The 22,306-nt window shown below is 46.3% G+C and overlaps 2 protein-coding genes across 3 annotated transcripts; both read right to left on the bottom strand.

Annotated features, from left to right (window-relative positions):
- Positions 1-1,768: 1,768 nt before the first annotated feature.
- On the bottom strand, positions 1,769-16,935 carry MSL2 (MSL complex subunit 2). Of its 2 annotated transcripts, none has more exons than XM_052687310.1 (2): positions 16,698-16,935; positions 1,769-5,939 (listed from the first exon to the last, which is right to left on the bottom strand). In XM_052687310.1, the coding sequence occupies exons 1-2, from the start codon at positions 16,837-16,839 to the stop codon at positions 4,342-4,344; spliced, it is 1,740 nt and encodes a 579-aa protein (XP_052543270.1). In that variant the 5' UTR covers positions 16,840-16,935; the 3' UTR covers positions 1,769-4,341. The 2 variants fall into 2 exon arrangements, with proteins under 2 accessions (XP_052543270.1, XP_052543271.1); XM_052687311.1 differs by lacking the exon at positions 16,698-16,935 and adding an exon at positions 6,895-15,977.
- A 501-nt stretch (positions 16,936-17,436) lies between these two features.
- LOC128082006 (protein FAM246C-like) lies at positions 17,437-18,105 on the bottom strand. Its single transcript, XM_052685820.1, has one exon. It carries the CDS (start codon positions 18,103-18,105, stop codon positions 17,437-17,439), a length of 669 nt encoding a protein of 222 aa, XP_052541780.1.
- Between the last annotated feature and the right edge of the window lie 4,201 nt (positions 18,106-22,306).

Raw genomic sequence — 22,306 nt, 5'->3', positions numbered from 1 at the left:
AGCGGTGGCTGCACCCACACACGGCTGATCTGTGGATTGCACACCTTTTGGTAGTGACCTCTGGTTACTTTAAAATACCCAAGGCCTTCAGTTGTAAAAATGGAGTAGTTAAGACTGGACAAAGACGTGCCTGCAGCACAAGCAGTACCACCTTAACACGTGTGAAGTGTCAGGGTGAATGTTACAGCTGCACCACCTACACCTGAAGTTATTCTGATGTATCCAAAGCTGCTCTTTTTTGTTGTTCCACTTCTCAGGAAGGCATTGCTTATAATCCACCTTTTTATTCTCAACTGTATAAAGATTTAATACATTAAAAATATCTGGGGCATGTGCTTCCACACAGTAAAGAGATGCTTTTATTCTAGATCACATCAGAATTCTTTGCAAGATTTGTGTGCCATGTCTGTATGATCGTTTTCTTTAAAATCCATCTGTCTCACCACACAACAAGCCCCTGCTGTGCTAGCAATACCTGCTTTGAAAGCAGGGCTTTCAGGTTTTATTTCAGACTGCTGGTGTGTCGCAACTCCATAGGCTTCCTTGTGACTATGCAAAATTGACAGTGGTTTTGGAGAGGGGGGAGCTGGCAGCCTTGTTTCTTCTGTCTGAAAACTCCGTGCTGACACAAATTGAAGCAGCTGCAGAAGAAGACATGCTACCTGCCTGCACAGTTTCTGACAATGAAACCATAGTCAAATGCACGTACAGAACATCCACAGGGAGTTGAGCATGTTGCAACCTCAATGTTGACAGGCATTATACATGAGGGTTAGAAATGTCAGAGAGCAAGAACATCACCTGCACAACTGAACTGCCTGCAAGAGCAGCATAAACCAAGTGGTCATTTCCAGTTTTGCTTCCTTGCCCCCTCCTCCCTCCCTCACTCACACAATACATCGAAAGAGCCTTTCCCATTAAAATTAGAAGTTTAAATGTTTTCTTTCTTGAAAAAGCATCTTCCATATGTTCAGACTGAGAAGGCCATAAGCACTGTTTTTGTACTGGCACACATCAGAACACAATCCAAAGTCCCCTTCCACAAGAAGCTGTTCTTTCCATCTCTACAGTAGTTTTCAGGCAGGAAGACCACCATAGCAAAGCATACGCTAAAACTATGCTGCTTCTTTCTGACCCAGCTCTGCAGATGGCAGAATTGTATTAAAGCTTGGAAGCTTCACTTTCCTGAGGTGGGACTGGGAAGAAAGCTCGAGTGTCACACGCTTGCTAAATGAAATCCCCAAGCAGGCTCTTCTGCCAACACAGAGAAGAGTTCCCCCACTGCGCAGCACTACGGGAGGAAGGCCAGGCTGACAGCACCCAGGGAAGTCCTGCCAGCCCAGCCCAGCCCAGCCAACCCAGGCTGAGCTATAGCTGGAATCACTGCAAGGGCTCTCTGCCAGCCATTCTCCTGTGCTTCTCCACTGATGGCCAACAGGGTGCAAGCCCTTGCTGTGTGTGATGTTGGTCACTTAACTCCTTTTGACTACAAGCATCGTTGGAAGCTCCCACACCAGCAGGCTGCTGATATCCCTTTTAAAATGGAAAAAAATGCTTTTTCAAACTGGAACCACTGCAATCATTACCAGGAACACTGTGACCCTTTCTGTTGTTCAGCTCATTCAAGAACAACTAGCCAGGAGGTTAAAAAAATGCAACCAACCAAACCTTAATTTAAACAACTACAGAATTAGTCATCAATGAACTAAGCAGTGTGTAGACAGCAAGTTTGAAATATGCCACACCGATGCTCTGAGCAGTTGCAAAATAGAATTAGAAAACTAACATTTATTAAATCAATTTGAATTTTAATACACATTTCAAAAACGTGGCAGCATAAAAAGAAACGTTTTTAGAAACAACCTGAATCTACCATTTGCACTGTTTACATTAACGATCAGGGCTCTCCTGTCAACAGTTCCAAAACACACTTGACCTAAACCACCATATTTAATGCAGCAGTGAGATACTAAAGACTCCAAGTACTCCTGCATTTGTGGAGCAAAGGTACTACGCATGTAATTTAATATAAGTCCTAATAAATGTACCACCAACAATCCCAGCAAAACTTAACAGCTCTGCAAAACCATTCAGAAATAACCCATGCTGTGCATTTTACTCCTCTTAGATCAGACTCCGGTCTGGCAACGTTTCTTACATGTAGTGGACTGGGAAACAGATTTACATCAGTAGGTCACGATCAAACCACCAAGTCAGGAAACGGTAGGATCCTCTTGGGTCAACACAAAAATCACATACAAGTTTAACTAAATACATTTTAATAGGACATCATTAAATCTCATGAGGGCTAGAAAACACACACCTTAGGTACCTGGGTTGGCAAATAAAGACAAGAATACTAAGAAGCATTTTCCACCATTTACTCATTATCAAAAATATTTTTCAACTCTTCTTGCAAAACAAAAACAAAAAAGTACAGACTGGACACATACATCACATTTTTCTTCCTATGGCTTTAACCCCCCACCCTACCCACCCCACAAAAAAGACGGGGGGAGAAACAAACCAAAACCAACAAAAAGATCTGACCACGTCCACAGAAAATGACACCATGGTACACTACAAAACGAAAGGAGGTGCCATTCGTGTCCAAAGGTTTTTGCTTATTTCTTAGGTGAGTAACCATCATTGTACATGCTTTGTGCCAAATCAAAATACACCTAACGTTAGGTCAGCAAGCACTGCAGACTCCATTAGATGAATTAAAGAAAGATGGAAGCAGTTAACTCGAAAAACTCACGTACTATTTAACATGCTGCTGAAACAGGAATCGCCTTTTAAATTAGAAGGTAATGTTGTGTGTTCTAGTCAGCCTGTGCTCAGTCTGTGCTCTGTCATCCCAAGAGGAGAAATTTCTGCTTTCACAAAACAACTGCATTTTTCAAGTTGCCAATGGAATCTTAACGACAGGACTAAATGCTTCTGACTGTACTTTTATTTCGGGATTACGATTAAATGAGCTTTTTTTTATTTTAAATTATCATAAAGCTGAATTCCTATGAAGGTTTTCAATTTCTAACACTTTTTGAAACGAGCTCTCTGACAACTTTTTGTTATTTTTCCGCTTGGGGTCTTTTCAGCCCAAGTCACAAAAACATTGACCTCTGAAAGCGACTTTCAATGTATCACAGAAAAATGCGACGGATTCCGGGTGAATTATACAGCTTCTTGTGTCTAACAAACATCCAAAATATTTGACCTTTGATAGAAATCCATTTTCTGCCCCAGCCAAGAGATCCTGTCAGCAAAGAACTGCCCTCAAAGGAGCTCCCCCAGGTGTGCTGCACTTCGGCTTAAAAAACCAAACATACCCAGCAATGGCAACTGCAGGAGGTATCTGCACACTGCACTCACTGACCGGCAGCACAACAGGGGCAGAGGAAAAGCAGCCACGGAGCCCCTCCTCAGAAGCTCACTAAAAAAATAGCAGCAGCTCTTCTAGAAGCGGCAGCACTAAAATCAGAATCATCAGGAACTGGCAATGAAAGGAAAAAAGGAGAGGGCTGTAAGGAGGTAGCGCTCCTCAAACTTGAACCTTCTTTGTGTACAAGCGATTTTTCCACTTCAGTCAAAACAGACACACGTCAAACAAATGGAGCCGGCATGGAGGGCATTAACAGATCAGGAGCACGACCAGTGGAACTGGCAGGAAAAAAAAGGAATGATGGTATTGACGGGGATGGCACACTGGTGACGGTGATTTAACGTTCGTGTCTGAGTAACTCATCTCCCTGACCCTCGGTGGGAGACTGAACTGCTCTGTGGGCTGTTAGCTTTCTCACATCTTACTGATCTTAATTTGTAACTGCTCCATAATCAATTCTAACAATCAAAATTACCTACCCTTTTCAGACTGTATTCCTCAGCTTAATGCTGCATTTTCTCCAGAAATACTAGGCGATTTTCTGGCAGTAGTGATTGTAACCAATTGATAATTACTTTTCTGCACCATAATCTAGCACAGTTTGCACGGGCTAACTAGATAGCACTTCTCTACGTTTAAGCAGAAGCTTTGACTGAGCACAAAGCATGAGCAAGTACAATGAGGTTAATATTTCTCCTTGCCAAAGATCTTGTGATAAAATCATTTACATCAGCAATTCATCTCAAACTATGAGGTGCTGTAAGAACTAAAAACAGTTTTAGGGTAACTCCTCCATTATCTGCAACTATTTCCCAGACACTAATACACATAACATAGCAATGAAAAACACTTGATACAAGTGATCTAAACGCAGGAGCTCCAGCAAGTTAAACAGAACCATAGCTGCCTTTAAACTGTAGCAGTTCCCCTACTGACGGCAGGGAAAAGAAAAAGATTCAACAGTCATATCTCACGTCTATAGCTTCCTCCAAACTTTTGTCATCGTGTGTACTGGCAGCTAAAAACGTAGTTACTGGTGACCCTGTCACATTGATTACACTGGTGCTTGTGCTGGCATTGCGCACCGCAATGCTTGTCACATTAATGCCCAAAGTAAGCCTAGTCTGCTCCAAGGCCTTTTCTGGCACCGCAAATGCCTCCAGCTTCTTCTCCCCATTAGCCATGTAGGAGTTTTGGCAGCCACGGCATATGCAGTCAAGGCAGGCTTTGCGGTTAGAGTAGCAAGGGCAGCGTTGGCCACGGCATGTAAGAACACTTGGATTTTGGGTGGCACGACCACATTTGCACCCTTTCTTTTCTTGTGGCTTTTTATACACAGTTTTTGTCGGGCTCCCCGGCATAACGTTACTGCTAGGGACTTTCTCCTTTGCTTTGTCTTTTGTTTTCAGCACCCCTGGTTTGGCTTTTGGGTGAGATTTCTTAGGGGCATGTTCCAAATTCTTTTTCACGCTTTTGTTAGACAGGAGCACAGTTTTACTTATTTTGGGAGTAGTGCCTCCGTTAGGTACAGTTGCAACAGGCTGCAAAGACATTTTACTTTCCTGTTTCACTGTTACAGGAGCTGATGCTCCCAGTGTTGGGCCACAGATGATGCTGGAGATAGGTAGAGGTTGCACCTTTTCACTGTCGCTTTCTGATCGAGATCGCTTTCTGTTTAACTTGACTACCTTGGGTGTTGCTGCTGTACATGAGATCCCATGAGGAGAAGCATCTGTGGACACAAAAATGTTATGGCTAAGAGGCGGGGGAGAAAGCTGTAGGAAAGGGCCATTAGTCACGTTTGCCTCCAAGCTGGGCTGCAAATTAGAACCACAGACTTCGGTATTTGAAACGGTTTCTAAGCTCCGGAGAACTTCCTCAACACTAAGGAGAAGCGATCCGCCTGGCTTGATATCTTCACTAAAACTGCAGATGTCAATGCCCGTCGTACACAAGTCACTGGTAGAAACTGGGTCACACACAGGCTGCAGGCTGCTAGAGTTATCTTCATTTTTCATGTACTCTCCGGTACTACATACATCGATCGTGTTGGCGTGTTCAGGAGAAGGAATATTCACTCCAAGTTTATCTACCGAAAGCCCATTACAATTGGGCAACCCATTGATAACAGAACCTCGGATATCAACATTCTGCGCGCCCTCAGGTTTCGACGTCAAATTAGCTGGAGGATCACTTGTGAGCTCCGAGGTTGAAGGTACTGGGGAATGTGTCAAACACAAAGACAAGGCTGTGTCAGGAGATTTTTCCGTCTCTTCGTGGAGTGGCGATCCGTCTTTGAGCAAAGCCAAAAGATCTGCAGAACAGTCAACTGCTTGGATAATGTCTCGTGCCAGGGGAGTCTGTGTTATGTACTCGCAGAGTTTCTTATAGCAATTCACTAAAATGCTTAGCTGCTTGTTCTCCTCAAACTGTTCATAGTCCTTGCACCAGCTGCAGGATGGTTTCATCATCATCTTCTTGCCTTTACACGTTTTGCAGACATAATGCTGACACGTGGAGTTTGTAGGAGCGATAGGATCTTGTAGCAAATTTCCTAAAGGAAGAAAGAAAAAGAAAGATTACCGTGAACTCAAGCCAGGCTTCCCGGATCGTACAGGATGGATTTCTTGTAGCAGCAATAAGTGGCCCGAGAAGGTCCAACAAGTCACAGGAAAACCTACCGTGCAAAGAATCATCTAAAAATTCTCACGGATGCCGTATCTGATTTTAAATCTTCAGAAAACATTAGAAATATATCACGCCATAACGCCAGGCGTAATTGGCTGTGCTGCTGCAGCCTTTAGAAGCACAAACAGATCCAGTCCCTATGTGCCCTCAGCAATTCTTCCACTGAAAGTTACAAAAGACATAAGATTTCTATGAGTTTACCAGAAGTGCAGCAACAAACCTCCATGAAGAGCCAAGGCAGAGGTTTTAATTAAATCAGTGAAAACAAATGGAAAGCGAGTAAAGGGAAACCCTAAAAGGAATGTAAAAATGATGCAATAGCAAGCCCAGAAGAAAGGAACGCTCAACAGAGACTGTTTCACTTTTCATTTGGCTGGGATTGAAAACAGAGCATAGCTTTATGACAGCGTCACCAATGAAGCACAAAGATTTTAGTTTTGTGAACAACAAAAGCAACTAAATGGCTCCTACGAATTCTTATTAAGTACCAAATAAAACACCCAATAATGTATTTGAATAAAAATGAAAGAAACGTATATTGTATATTGTTCCTTAATAGATTGCTCTCGTGCCAGAGAAGAAGATGCAACCAGGGAACTGTTAACTTATCCTGGGGAGCGGTGGATCCCCACTTCCCATCATTGGGCCAATATTTAAAATAACAGTAGTTGTCACAACCACGATGCTTAAATACTTCAAAGTGCCAAAACCAGCTCACACGTCCTGTGCAGATGTGAGGGGACTGCAAGAAATTTCTCAGAGATCTTACTGTTAAGGAGAAAACCATTTTAAAAAGCCAGCTGCTGATGTACTGAACACACCTGAGAGCACAGCCTTTACACTCATGGTGCTGAGAATCTGGACGGTGAGGTTTTCATCTCTCTGAAATGAGAAGTCCGGAAGAATGCCTTTGCTTGTTCTCAAGAACAAGGTGAGCAACATGGAAGAATAAAATACAAAAGAACAGTGCTAATTTAAATTCTGCATAGAAGCATTTCAGCTGGTAACTATATCCAGTATCACCGGGTTGGTTTTAGCCAGCTGCAAGCCAGCAAGGTATTTTAATGCCTAAATAAACTTCACAGTACCTATAGTCGTCTACAGCAACAGGTTTCCCCTTCTTTGACAGCAGATGTTCAGATTGATCAGCACTGTCTCCCTACGAGGAGCCTCTGTTGGATGAGTGACAACCATCGGTGGATTCCCACAGATTTCACCAAAGTGAAACATGTTCTGAGGAACAAATCAGTACTATTTGGAAAACTGGGAACAGAAAGCAAAGCGTGCAAAGTAGACTGAAAGACCAAGTCATAAATATCTCCTTTCATCAGCTGCTTTCAAGGAAATTTTAAATCAGATGGACCTTCCACAGCAGGTTCCCGTGGAGCCCTTTGGAGTGCTGTAACCAACCCAACCTCCTTGAGTGCACTGAGCTACGAGTTCAACGAAAATCACCCCAACTTCTCTATGCTGTGTTACCTACAGGGAACCCAATCCCTCCCAAGAACAGCACATACTGAACACTGCCTGCAGCCGCCCTTAAATCACGGAACTTGTCCCTGCACTCCATCTTTTGTGAAAAAGCTCCATGCCCTTCCCTAACCCAGCCTTCCCTGCCTTCCATTACGTGGAAGCATCTTTCGAAAATTCAGCTTTTTGTGCACTTGAAGTAATAGGAAACTTGCATTAGCTCAGTCATTTTACAGAGCTCCTGGATGCCATGAATGAGCAGATGAAGGGACCTTCCCGTTTTCCCTCTGAAACCCGAATCCTTTGGTACTGATGGAAGAGAGATGCCCCCATGCTGCAGCTGGAGCTGTGACTGTACAGGAACACGCAGCATTCTAATACAGCTCCTCAAAAGCAATACAGAAGGAACCATGCATAGAAGCTGCACAAGAAGGGATCAAAGCACAACTGCAGCAATTGGAAAATGAGCGTATAACCAAACAGCAGGTATGTAACTTTTCCTTGCTGCTCTGAGAAAGGTTGAATTGAGGCAGACTGACTCCAGATCCTACAGAGACAACAGCAAAACACAAGTTATGCAGTGAAAATTTAAAGCCATCAGGTGGAACAGAATCACAGAATGGCCCGGCTTGGAAGGGACCTCAAGGATCATGAATCTCAACCCCCCTGCCACACGCAGGGCCACCAACCTCCACACTGATTACCAGGCCAGGCTGCCCAGGGCCCCATCCAATCTGGCCTTGAACACCTCTGGGGATGGACAGGGCATCCACAGCCTCTCTGGGCAGCTGTTCCAGCACCTCACCACTCACACACACAATGCAGCCTGCAGAAGACACGTTTCGTTCCCTTTAAATGACACTATTTACAGAGCAACACAAGCAGAGATGTCCATGGTGGTCATAAGGTAACATCTGATTTTGTGAGAAAAGCCCATAACCGCCATTCATTGGGGAAAAACAAAAGAAAGCTTTAAATTGCATCAGCTAGTTTTAAAAGCAATGTCTGTAAGTGGAAAGAGTTTACAAGCAGCTGTTGGGCCCTTCTGGATGTTAGCCCTCCCAGCAGGAAAAGCAGAAAGCTGTGCTCTGACTCGAGCAAGGAGCAAACACAAGAAACACTTGCTCACATAATGCTCTGAGACTACATATGCATCCACTGCACTTCCAGCAGGAAAAGGCCAGCAGTACTGTGCCTGTGCCTTGGTCCACCCTCAGCCTGTTTTGCTTCTTAAAGAGTGATCAACGCTTTACAGATTATGAAATACTGATCAGTCCAAATAAGAAATGTGCAGCCACAATTTAACTTTTAATTAGATTTTTTTTTTTTTTTTAATCTTGCTGGCAACTGTGCGATTCATTTATCCCAAAATACATTTGGCTGAAGCTGCTGAACGGGTGCAAAAGCTAAAAGAAGATATTAAAATCTCCGAAAAAAAAAGTGGTGATTTCCAGAGGAAGACAGATGGACAGACAAAACAAACCACTCTGTATGCTCGCACTGGAGGAAAGAACACAGCGAGTTCTACTCTCCATAAATGCCAGCAACCTACACAGGGGAGACGTTAGGAATGCCTGAGCCACGGGAATATTTTCAGCTTGAGCTCATATCTCATATTCACTCTCCAGTCAAAGTTTTTGCATGCTCTGTGGCACTTATTACCCTCTTCAGATTTAGTATTGCTAATATTAAAAAGAAATAATAATAATCATGAGATGCAAACTCACAGGAAATTTAAGCTTAATTAGTTTTAATACTTGGGGAATCATGCCAAGTCAACAACATTGTCCCAGAAAGGCAGTATCTGAGCTCTTGCCAAGAATTTGGAGGTATTAAGCATTGGGATGTTTTGAACTGTTGGATTGCACAGGCTCCCAAATTACCAGATTTCCCCAGATTCAGATTATAAAGTTCACCAAGAGAATGACGATGGAAAGGCCTCCGAAATGTTGTCTCACCCATCCTCAAACCCCAGCGTAACCACACGGAGTCAGACCAGAGATCCACGCAGTGCAGTGTCCCATCTCACCAGTGGCCAAAAGCAGATGCCTACGGCATGGAGTAAGAACAAGGCAAGCACAGCCTTACTCCTTGCCCAGCCTTTAGCTGTTATTCTTGGAGATGGAGTTTCCACGTATCCACGTATTCAGTAACCCTCAAGATTCTCTCCAGAGGCTTGCCTCATCTCTTCTTGAGCTGTTTCAAATGTTATCTGTCACAGCAGGCTTTGACAAGAAGGTCCCTGTGCTAAGCATGACTTTTGGTTTCAAGCCATTACACCTACTGGTTTCACCAGGCAATCTCTGCTTCTTGTGTTGGAAGAGGCCAGCAGTCAATCCCCACCCTTCCTCCTCACTACACTGCTCACGGTTTCACAGCCACCTCTCACATATCCCCCACGTTGCCTCTTCCCCACACTGGGAAGCTTATACAGCTTTACACAGTGTCATAATAAACTTTGCCACCATTCCTGGTTTTTAACATTTGTTGTACTTTTGATTGACACTCAGCACTGAGATAATATTTCCACGATTTTACACTGAAAGGCCAAGATCTCACTTCTGGCTGGCAGCCATCAGCAGTCTATCACTTACATACGTTTACAGAAACTGCTTAAGATATAAAATGATGCGCTCTGAGAAGTAATATTTTTCTCCATGTTTATCATTCAGCATTGATCAACTAAATCTCATTTGCCATTTTATTGTGCAGTCACTCTTCCTCCTAAGATCCCACCACGATTACTCAACACCTTTATTGCTCCTACTTGAAAGAACTCGTAGTACTAAATTTCATCTTTGCTCATTCTCTTTTGTTCTTATAATGCCTCCAATAAGAGGCTTCACATTTCTCTAAACATCAGCTCTTGACCTCCCTACTATCAGAAGGGTTTACCAAACATCTACTTTAATGTGAGCACTCACACTTAGTAAGCAGGATATACAGAGAAAAGACTTCTAATACATTATTTACAGAACATCGTGGCTGTCCTGGAAAGCTGTTACCAGGAGGGAGGTCATTTAAGCCCCAAGGAACACTTCCTATGGAGTTCCTTAATGAGCATTACTCCACAGCTGCAGGAAGAGGGGAAGCATCTGCAAACTGTATCTCACAGACCACAGGAGGAGAAGAATTGGGCACAGCATGGTTATGAGGTGCACGTATCCAGCAAATGTGCTCCTTTCGTTCTTAGCTGCCTTGAACAAAGGCAGAGCGCCCTAGCAAAGGAGGTACATTCTCAGCACACAAACCTGCTTTGACGCCCTTGGAAAAGCCTACTGGAACATTGTATATTGCCTTTTTAAAGGCCCAAATTTATAGGACTGATAAAAGTATTATATCCTAATTAGACAAAGCAAACTAGTAAAGAAATCAAGTCCAATTTTGTTGAAGTATAAATTTCACCAAAATCACCCTTGTTTTGTACAGCACAGCAAGCGAGTAGAAGCTCAACAGCCACAGAACTGTGCGCTATCGCTCCTGCTCTGCAGGCTGTGTCACTGCAGGGGAGTTGGACTAGATGGCCTCAGAGGTCCAATTCCAATCCTATGTCTGTGATCTCCTCTGATCTAAGAATATGATTCTAAGCAGCAGCAAGCGCTGTGCTGTGACCACTGGGCTCAGGAGAGGAGACTGACAAATTATAGCATGGAAGGATTTCAAAGCGAATTCCTTTCTCGAGGCTGGAAAATTCTACTTATCTGGAAAACCCGGCTGCCAATGTGCTTTGCATTACTCTCAAGTTATACATAAACGTGAAGAAACTTTTTTGGCCTCACACAACTCCAACGTAGTATCGAGCAGCTCCTTACTGCATAGCTACTCAAGCTGATCTGTAAATCATAACACAGTAAGAAAACAAACTAAAGAAATCCGTGTTTGGATTCGCCTACAGATCTGGGTAATTAACCCCAGAAAGATGCCTGTTGGAAACTTATCAACTCGTCTTTAAACACTGTGCAACACAATCAGAGTGGCCAACATCCTCAGCTGAGCATCAGAACTACTCTACTCCATCATCTCCCACTGCCTCAACCACAAACACACACCTCAGGTCACACTGGAAGGCAATGCTGTATCTTTGCTTTGCAGCTGCCTTCCGAAGCCCAGCGCCACCCAGATCTCACGGTGGAGACCACAGACACTCCTCCTAGCAAGGCTTCTCAATTTTGTTTTAAGACTGGAGTAATTTTAGTTTAGAAACCAATTTAAAATTCAATAGGTACAGCCTTGTGTTGTCAAAACGTGTGCAGTGCAATGCAGACAACCTTGAAAAAGCAGTTCTCCCAAAAGTCACGTGCAGGATTTTAAACAGGAAACAGCAAATTTAAGTAAGGGGATGTAAGAGGAAGAGAAATCAACCAAGTTCCTGGCTAAAAATTGGTGCATTCAGAGAACGGCCAACATGTGATAGCTGGACAGTAGTTTTCATTAGTTAAAATAGATAAAAGAAGAAAACATCAACAAAAAATACCTGAGAAAAATGTGCCAATCCACACTTCTTTCAAACACAGAAGGGAACTGTGATCTGGCAGCCCAGATCATGAATCAACCTTCACTTTCCTCAACAGAAGGAGAATGGACAAAGAATGAGAATTCCACTCATTGTTTCCATCACAAAAATCGGTCTTGCTTTCTCACTGTACGCCTCTGATGTCCAGGCTTAACTTGCTCAGAAATTGCTCACATCTGCAAAGAAAGTCCAATCTCGTGCACATCAATAAGGCCTTTCAGGAGTGGGAATATGTTCCTTCTCCCTCTTTCCATCTCCATGACTGCAAACTGAATTTTCAAGAAATTTTACATCTGAGTATCACACAGCCATCTCCTGTGAAGGACACCCCATAAGTGCTGCTTACTTCGCTCTGTCTCAGTGCCATCACAAAATTCAAACGTCAGTTGCTCCAGAATCACAATTCATTTGCATCCCACTAGTTTCTAGAAGCTTGTTCCCTTAGATGTTTGTAGAAATTTCCATTATGAACGTTTGAAGAAACAGTACTGTTTGAAAAGTCTAATTCACAGTTTCCAGTGGCAAAGCAAAGCCTAAAGGTCAGCAATTCCACTTGGGATCAATACCAGCACTGCTGAGAGCTGAAGACAGGGGGGCTGGATGAGGTCCCACTAGGGACCAGCAGAGGGGAAAAGCGGAGTCGACCTGCAGAAGCAATGGGGAATCAGCTCAGCAAGGGGCAAGGAAGGAAGAAGGAAAGCCACCACCAAGCCACAAACGTGGACAAGATGAAAGAGAGATGTACATGTTTACACAGCTCAGTGTATCACCAGCTCTGGAGAACTTTGGTGCCTGGCTGCTTGGACAAAGACTCAGCTTCTATCTACAGCATAAAAAGTTTCAACAGCTAGGTTAATGCGTTTATACAAGAGCAGGGTGGGAATAGCATCCCTACAGTGACATCAAATAAAAAGAGTTGACATAATACTTATTTCCATTTGAATGCACACCATTCCCCATGCTTGGCAGTTGGTTCCATAACTTTGCTTTACCATTTAGCCTTCAAACCTCCAGCTAAAATTCTCACAGCTCCCTCATCACATCCCCCAGGAGCTGTGAGGTGCCGGTCAATATTATCACACTGTTTCTTTGTTCTGTGCCACCTCTTCATCTCTGTGAAGCCACACGGTGCCTTAGACATCCTGTAACGTAAGCCATGGGATGTGAGACAAGAGCTGTACTCTCACCCTGCATTTCCATAGTGCAGACTACCTCTGGGTTCCTGGCCACGTGTGCAGCGTTCCACTCAAACCATGCAACCCTTCCAGTCCTTTTACATTCTAAAGAAGCAACAATCTTCCAAATATTTTCTGAATGTTTGTCAGAGGCTTCCAGGGTGAAGTTTTCCACTGACAGAAAAAAGCCAAACGACCAGATGACAATCTCCTACAAACATTTTAACTGATGTTCAAGGCTGCTAATGATGGAAAGACAATTGACATTCCGAGTGACTTGAAGAAACCTACACAGTATTCAAAACAGAGAGAGTGGCTTTTAAGATTTATATCTGGTAGGCAGTATTTTTAAAACACAGAGATTTGTTGCATAAACCCAGTTAGGCTATTTTTAGATGGCACGTGGTATTAGTATGCAATTTAATAATAATCACGTTAGTTCAGAGTGTAAAACACAGATCTCACATCCTCAAAACACCCTCTGCCCTGCACAGAGTACTTATTTCATCCCAAATCTCCAGACATGCCATCTCATGCACCTCCAACAGGACGATGCATCACCTGCAGCTCCAGCCATGAAGCCACCACGTGCTCACACTTAAATCCTAGAAGCACACGCTGCTGCCCATTGCTGTGAATTAACCTTTCCAACCCATCAGGAAAGGCAGAAACCTCCAATGCACAGGAGCACAGCTAGCTGACCAATTTACAACGCCACACATTACGACTTTCTGCCGGTGCAGCTTTGCTATCAGATCAGAAGCAAACCAGTTGGCTTGAATCCAACGCAGTGAGCAAACAGTGGGAGCACAACCACATCAGCTGATGTACGTAGCTGTCGCTCCTAAAACCAATCCCGTGAAACTAAATGGACAATCCTGACTGCAGAATGAACACCTACAGAATAACAAAGCCTAGCAGGATGCACTCAGAGAGATTAAGTGCTGAAGCTGATGACAAGAGCAGCGCTAATTTGGGCAGGGATCCCCCCTAGGACCTGCAATGGGATTGTAACTGTTTTATACACATTACTGATAAACCACACAGCATTTCTCCAACAAAGCACCTTTTTTAGACATTTACAGTCAAAACTTCATTTCGCTACAGACTGAACAAAGAAAATAACCAGACATTCATTGTTCCATACTCTTGAATCCATATGCAGGTGTTTGGATCTCACAGTCTATGGACCACAGACGCAGAAAAAGAAGTGAGCATCTGAAAAAGTTTCAATATTTTAGAAGACAGACAGTTGGATTCTGGTGCTCAAAACACCCGCTCTCGTTATCATGGCATCTCACAGTGTAACCTCTACCTCAGTACTTAAACCTTACCTTTTAAAACACTGTGTGAGATTTAAAAGGCTCTGATAGCTGGACAAAGGCATGCAGAAGATGGGCTATAAATGATCTTTTACATACAAAAAGCGTAGTAACTCTCAGCGCACACCTGTACAAGAGGCAAAATGCATTCTGAAATATCACAGCAAGGTCAGAGAGCTGAAGAGGCACCAATAATCACCTGGACAGAAGAGCAGCAAGATGAGAAGCAAACAAGAAGGTGAATTGAGCTGAAGATTTGTGACTGCTGGTCAACACCAGAGTGGGCAGTTTGGCACTGCACAGGAGCACTGCTGTGACTGACTGCCTGCAGCATCAAGCAAGACACCTGACTAACTCTGCAGGACAGGACCTGCGTGCTACTACATGGGTGCACAGCACTCAGCCTCATAAAGAACCTGGAACTTACAGGGCCTCCACATCTACCGAGCCACCAGACACCAAGACAACACTGGGGAATCCCTTGTAGACTACATCTTTGAAACCAACAGCGGCTCTGCTCATCTGAAAGCTAGCTGCAGCAGAGAACAACTCCAAGTAGCAACCTTACGATTCAAAGACAATAGGAGCTGAGGAGAGGAAGTGGAACCACTGTGAGGTAGCTGGTAAATCAGAACACCTGTGGAGGCACAAGCTGGTAGAAAACAAACTAAAACAGCACAGACTGCTCTACAACCTGAAAGCCACAAAAAAGCCATGCAAGAAATGCTGGAGGGGGGAAAAGGAGCCTGGGGATTTGGGCAGGGACAAATTAAAGATAGACAGTTTCAATAACATAGAGTGCAAAAACAAGACTGCAGAAGGCCACTAAGGGAAGAAGTCAAGGCATGGAGAGGAAAGAACGTGTTTCAGAGTAGTTTTAACGTGGGAAGTTCAGACAGCACAGTAGTTAGAAACACATAATCCCTCTGTTAGTATCTTAAGAAAAAAAACCAAAAATACTATTTTTAAGCAAAAGCCATCAGTTAAGTGAGCAAAAGCAGTAACAATTTATGGGAAAAGACACAAGTAGGGATATGAAGTAACAGAATTGAAGGCAAGGCACCAGAGACAAAGAGCAGAGTTGCAATCATATCGACATCAGAGTTCCACGAGGAAAAGAAAAAAAACACTTGGGCAAATTATTTCAGGAAATGACGACGCAGCGAGCCTGCGAACGAGCTCCTTTCCCCGCACAAACCGAGCTCTATTTTCTAAGACTTTAAATGGGAGGAGCTACCGCTACAGGACGGGAAGCCTCCACGACTCGCTTAACAGCCCCAACGGCGGCTGTAAATAAATAAAACGGCTAAGTTTGTACACTCCGGTAATTCAGTTAAATTGGTGCGACCACATATTAGCACAGATAAACAGAAGCAACCGGAGAGGCCAGAAGCACGGCCTGTCCAGGAGATCCAAAAGCTCAGCAGCAGGGCTTGCCGCGGCCTCAGGACAGCAGCGGACAGCAGCGCCCGGCAGAGGCTCGGTGCGCTCACAGCTCACCGCTCGGAACGCAGCGGTTCGGATTCGCGCAGAGCCCTGCAGCCCCGGGTGCGGACCCTTCCCGAAAGGCAGAAGAAAAGCCTTCTGCCTTTTTGGGGGAAGGAAGGAAACGGGGGTAGCCTGGCAGCTCCCGGCCTGGCTTGTCGCGCTGGTTGTCCAGGCAGTATAATTACCTGCCGTGCACAAAAGCAATCCAAGCGTTGTTCCTGGGCGCTTACAATTCCTACCTCTCAATCTACGTTGTTTGTTTCTTTTTCCTTGAAACGTAAAGCACGAAAAGCGAAAACGGAAAGCCAGAAGTTCTCCCTGCCCCTACGCTGTGTCTCGAGCACCTTTCCTCGCGCTCGTCCTCAGCCACCTCTCCTTAAAAACAATTAGCTGCGCTACAGCGGGCCGTTCCCACAGCCGCTAATGATGGTCCTACCGCCCTCTGCGACCGGACCGCCCGCAGCCCGGCATAACTCAGCACGGCATAACAGGGCACGGCACAACTCAGCGCGGCACAGCATAGCACGGCACGGCATAACACAGTACAGCCCGGCCCAGCACGGCACGGCCCGGCCCGCCGCCCGCCCCCGCCCCGGATCCGACGGAGCTCCGCGCCGCGGCCCGCATTGTGCAGGGAACAAAAGAAAGGTCCTCACCGCACACGCAGCAGGAGAGGGACTGCCTGAAGTAGGGCAGGAGCTTGTTAATCTCGGTGAAGGACTGCGGATCCCCCGGGTCGTAGTTGAGCACCAGGCGGCTCGCGGAAACGTAGAGAGCAGTGGCATTCACCGGGTTCATCGCAGCCGCTCGCACGCCGCCGCCTCCGGAGTGAGAAGAACGCGCGGCGCCGAGTCCGTGCGGGCGGCGGGGCGGGCGGCCCCGGGCCGGGGGTGTCACCTCGCTGCGGGGCCACCCGGAGCCGCGCGGCGGCGGCGGCGCGGAGGCCCGGCGGCCTCGGCCCTGTCACGGGGCCCGCGCTGGCTGCTGCTGCCGCTGCTCCGCCTCCCGCGGGGCCTCGCTCCCGGCGGCGGCCTCGGCCCGCCCGCGGCGCAGGGAGGCGGCGGCGCTACGCCAGGCTGCGGGCCATGCTCCGCCGGGCCCTGCTGCTCTCCCCGCGGGCGCGGCCTCAGCGGCGGCCCCGCATGGCGACGGCCGCAGGGAGGAACCGCGAAGGCAGCTCAGGGCGGCGGCGGGCCGGGCCGCGCTGCCCGCTCCGGCGGCGGGGGAGGGAGGGAAGGAGGGAGGGAGGCGGATGCACCTGGGCCTCAGCGCGGCCGCATCGCCGCGGCCTTCTCCGCGGGGCCGGTGGCTGCAGGCTGCGCGGCCGCGGGCCGGGCGCCGCTCGCGGGGTGAGGGTCCTCCGCCCGATCCTCGCCGCAATGTCAATAGCAACCGTTAGATCCAACCGTCACTGCGGAGCCATCGCCGCTGCCGTCTAGCGCCCGGCACTGCGCATGCGCGCCCGGCGCGCTTCCCTCCCGCAGCGGGGGCCCATCCCGACGGGGGGGGAGGGGGGAAGAGCGGGGAGAGCGGCGCCCTCTGGCGGAGCCCGGCAGCGCGGCCCGCAGCGGGGAGCGGGGCCGCCCTCGGCCCGGGCGCGGCGCCGCCCTGAGTGGGAGCGCGGTAGCGAGCGCGCGTCTTAACGGCGGCCCGGCGACAGTCGCCCCACCGCTCCGCCGCCCCGCGGTCGGGGGTCGGGGCTCGGCCGCCGGCAGCGCTCCGCGCGCTCAGACCTTCCCGTGCGCCCGGCCTGCGCCTCCCGGGGCGGCGGTGCCGCCCGGCCGCGAACGTCCGTGCCGCGTCATGGCGGGCGCCGCCCCTCGGCGCTCTGCACACGCGAACTGGCCCCGCCTCTGTGTTCGCGGCCCGGCGGGGCTCCTGCGGGCCGCGTTCGGTGCTCCGCGGTACCAAGCGATGGTCCTTGAGGGTCTTTTCGAACCTGAGCGATTCTAGGATTCCGTGACCGCCCCCCGAAGGAAGCGGCCGTCCCGCTCGTCCCCGGCTCCTGTTGGCAGCGCTGCCGGCGCCATTCTCCGTGCCGCTGCTCGGCCCTTCGCACGCCATCTGCTCGCATCTCTCCTCTCCCCCGCTGGCCCCACGCACGCTCACGCAGAGCTGCCCGTACAGAGACAGCCGAGGGGTTCCGCTGATCCTTTTCTGTTCCTTGACGCTGTCTCGCACACCCCCCCTCGGCGTGCTCCTACATCAATGTCTGCACCTATTCCTCTCTCGTGGCCCCCAGCACACAGCCGTTACTCCGTGCACACAATCAGTCCCGACCCTCGTTTCACAGCACAGCCCACATACATTGCTGCCTGCCAAGCGCCTGGTTCTTTTTCCAACTCTCCCCTCTATGCATCTCATGTGCTGAACCAAGCCAACAAACTGAGTAGCATTCAACACCAGGAATGTTCTCATACGGACCTCTCTGCATCCCACAGTGCCAAACTCCCCAAACCATATGCCTGTGTACATGAGAGGTCCCTGGCAGCAGACGTGTGTGCCAGGGATGGGGCACCTGGCCTTGGGGCACTTCTTGCCCACCTGTTCAGCCAGTGGAGTGCGCTCAGTGTTGAATGAGCCCTGAACACTCGCACTATTTCATATACCAGTGCAAACAGCCTTTACCTTTCCTCTCCTGGGAGAAGGGTGAAGAGGGAGGTGTGCTGTGTGATGTTGCTTGCGTTTTCAGCTGCTGTGGTTTTACTTCTATGCTGCATCTTTCTTCTCCATCAACCCATCCGCCTTAGGAGACTTTGAGTACAAGAAGTAGATTCTACTTCCTACTGGGGGAAAAAAACCCAAAACTATTATTTACGGAGATCTAGGAAAAGGAGTAGAGGGTCCAAAAGAGGACAGATCAGGCATTTATTTAGAAAATATACTGAGAATAGTAGTTCAAAAAGAGGAAGGAAAAATAGGCAAGTAAAAAGTTCATGTGTGTTTTACACGTCTCTGAAAATCAGCTCAAAATATTTGAAGCTGGTGCTTTCAACATACCAAATTCCTTGGTCTTGGACAACAAACAAGTGCCTTCTCTTCAGGAGAGCTGACAGGCTGCCACAAGGTCTGTCCCTGCCGCTCAGCACAGCTGCCCAACTGATCACTCAGCCTGTGGTCATGGGTCACTGCATTATTTGGTCACTTACAGTCTGAGCTCGAGTGCTGATCTTTTGACTTACAGCATTTTTTCAGTGGAATATGAATCTGAATAAGGTTAGAATAGGGATATTGTTCCGTTTTCCAGTTGCTGTCAAAATTCTGCCCATGGCTGCATTTGGGAAGAACTAGACAGATTAGGTTAGAAACTACTAAAACTAACACTCCAGAACTTAGGCCATTAGTACAGATCTCTGAGTTTGATGGAGTTCATAGGCTATAGTTTAAAGCTTTTGACTTTGATACAGCACTTGCACAGAATAACTGTTTAGCTCTCAGTGGATGGCTCATCGTAAATGTTATATAAAACACGAGGTGATGAAGGAGCTCCCTGTGTCAGGAGATCCTTCTGCTGTGAAAATGGTATATTTTAAAGCATGCTTCCTTACAGGAAACTAATTTATTTAGTAAATCACTTGAAAAGAGAAATGATAATAAAAAAAAATATATAAAAAAAGTCACCACGTATACTGCTTCTGAAAGCCTGTGCAGCAATGGGTGTATTTCAGAAAAATAGGGGACCAGTGGCAAACTTGCTTGCTTGTTTGATGTTTCTATCTGTGTCATCGCATTCTAGACATCATGAAGAGCAGATAAGACTGCATTGATTGTAATAGTCACAGGCTAACATAAGGGTGCTTGTTTTCTGAGCTGATCTTATTAATGAATAAACAAACCAAAGCAAACAGTAATAAATACTGAATCGCAGTAACTATGTAAGAAAGAAACAATGGCAAATCCCCCCGCAGCTTCTAAGAAAGACTAACATTGCATTTTGCCCCAAAGCAATTGGAACGAACTGAAGATATTCCATTGTTTTTACCTCATCTCACATTTGTCAATGAATGGTAGACTTTCCCTTTGTGACCATTTTCTCCTGCTTTCAAAACCATTCTCATATGTCATTCCAGGCTGGTCATATGTTCCAAGGGCATTCCGGATGCTTACTGCTCTAACCTCAAGATCTCTCTCTAGGAATTTTTACCTCCTCAGCGTTCATATGTACAGTGCCATGTCTAGGGACATCCTATTTCTATAAACCACAGGAGGAACTTGACAATAAATATTCCCCAATAATTTTAAGGTACCAATGATCTCACTACAAAACCACCTGCTATTGCTATGGATTGTGCCTGTTGTTGTGTCCAAACCAGTCACCCACAATTCATTAACTTCACCTGGGTGATGTGTTAAAAGGAATTTGCACAGACTGAATTTGCAGGACGTGTTCCCCAGCATTTATTATTCGGCACAAGTTTTCTCCTGTGGTGGACAACTGCTCTCCCAGTGCTTCACAAATCTGAAACTAAGTGACTGGATAGAACTGCAGCCTCCTCTCTCCAGGTATGTGAACATGCATGGCCTAATAGTTGTTCTAATTTGGCACCAGGATCTTTTTTGGTTATTGTTCACATGGTATTCAAATGAGCTTTATGCGCAGACAGTATATTGTGGCTGTTGTAAGAAATAAATGTTTACATATCTTTGAAAAATGTCACAAAGCAGATTTCCAACATACATATTAGATGCAGAACAGCACTGATAGAACTCGCAGCTGTCAATCTCCTCACTGAAGCAGTTTCCTTTTTTAATGGTGTTGCCAAACAAAGAAATACAAGTTCTCTGCTCTCCTCTGGCAAACACGGTGCCGCAAATCCAAAATCAGCTGTTGTTACTTTAGGCTCAGAGTTCTTGTTTTCTGTGAATGCCAGAAAAATCTCAGCTCTTCTCTCAATTTGGACAAAATGCCCCTTTATCCTTGTTTAGCTCTTATGTGTGCTAGCCAGTTTGGGATGGTCACCCTTTCCAAATTACAGCAGGACCCCGAAATCAAAAATCTGTCTGACGGCTGCATAAATACTGAACTTCTGCTCCCTCCCTCTTTGGTTATCTTCCCAGCTGGTCACTGAGCTGTGGTGTTGAAAAGCCCTATAAAAGCTCGTGCAAGATTGTTTTTTAACTTAGTAGTTGTTATTATTATTAAAGCAGGGATTCTGACCTCTTTCCTTTGGATCTTGGCTGTAAATGGGACAGAAAAACTGCTGGAAAACCCTGGTTTTACTCATTTTTTTGACTGCTTTAATTTCAGACAAGTACACGCTACTCTTAAGGTGACTTCTTAGATCCATATGCCCTTGGTGCAGCTTTTCTTCAACCAACACATTCCTGACCTTTTGGACCTAGCAAAAAATCCTCTGCCTGCAGACAGCTGGGTTGCTAATGCCCCTGCTGCTTTTTCTTATTTTTGAACTTGGAAGACCACCACTGTCTATTTCAATAGAAACTTTGTAGTTACTCCTTGACGAACACTGCATCTTTACTCTGAGGTCTTCTAACAGATTCTTTGAAAAACCAGGACAGACTCATTATTTACCACATCAGAAAAAGAATATCAAGTTCTTGGTTTTAAACAACATAACAGCAGTATTTGATAGTGATAAAACGTCGTATGGTATGTCTGACATTGATCACAGCAGTCACTCCTGTCTTTAATGTTTGTAAATCCAGTTTTGGGTTTCTATCTTGCCTGAGGTCTGCTGATGCCTGTGAAGCCCCAGCTTATCCTTGCCATGAGCTGGCTCAGCACCTAGCTTTCAGGAGTGCAGTTTGTTGGAATGGGACTTTCTCTTCACTCTGGTTTGGAACGGTGCAAAGCATGTAGCGATGTCCTGGGATTGGCACTAAATATTCAAGCTGAATCTGAGCCAAACTGCTAATGTAGAAATACTTGTCCAACTCTGTGTATATTCCATGGCTTCATTTCGGTTTACTGAGAGTGCTGCTGTACATCCTTCCCCAGGAATAAGCATTTACTTCTTACACACCTCTGTTATTCTGAGTTAATAACCAACATCTGTGACTTTGGGTTGTTTCTTATGGGGCTACAAACTAATGATGGAGCTGGGCTTTATTTACTACTTCTAGTTCTAAAAACACACATTAATTACTGTGCTTGCCCAAACACAGAGACATGGAATAGCAGGAGGCTGTTTTCTTGTGGTGCAGAGCCCTCTTGCAGCTTGATTTGGCCTCAAAATCCTTTCGCCCCTATCACCAAATTACATTTGAGGGGGATCAGGACCCGAGGGAATGGCCATAACTTGTA

The sequence above is a fragment of the Tympanuchus pallidicinctus genome, unplaced genomic scaffold, assembly GCF_026119805.1.
Source record: "Tympanuchus pallidicinctus isolate F22 unplaced genomic scaffold, pur_lepc_1.0 scaffold22, whole genome shotgun sequence".
Taxonomy (NCBI): domain Eukaryota; kingdom Metazoa; phylum Chordata; class Aves; order Galliformes; family Phasianidae; genus Tympanuchus; species Tympanuchus pallidicinctus.
This window is presented reverse-complemented; position numbering and strand designations above follow the sequence as displayed.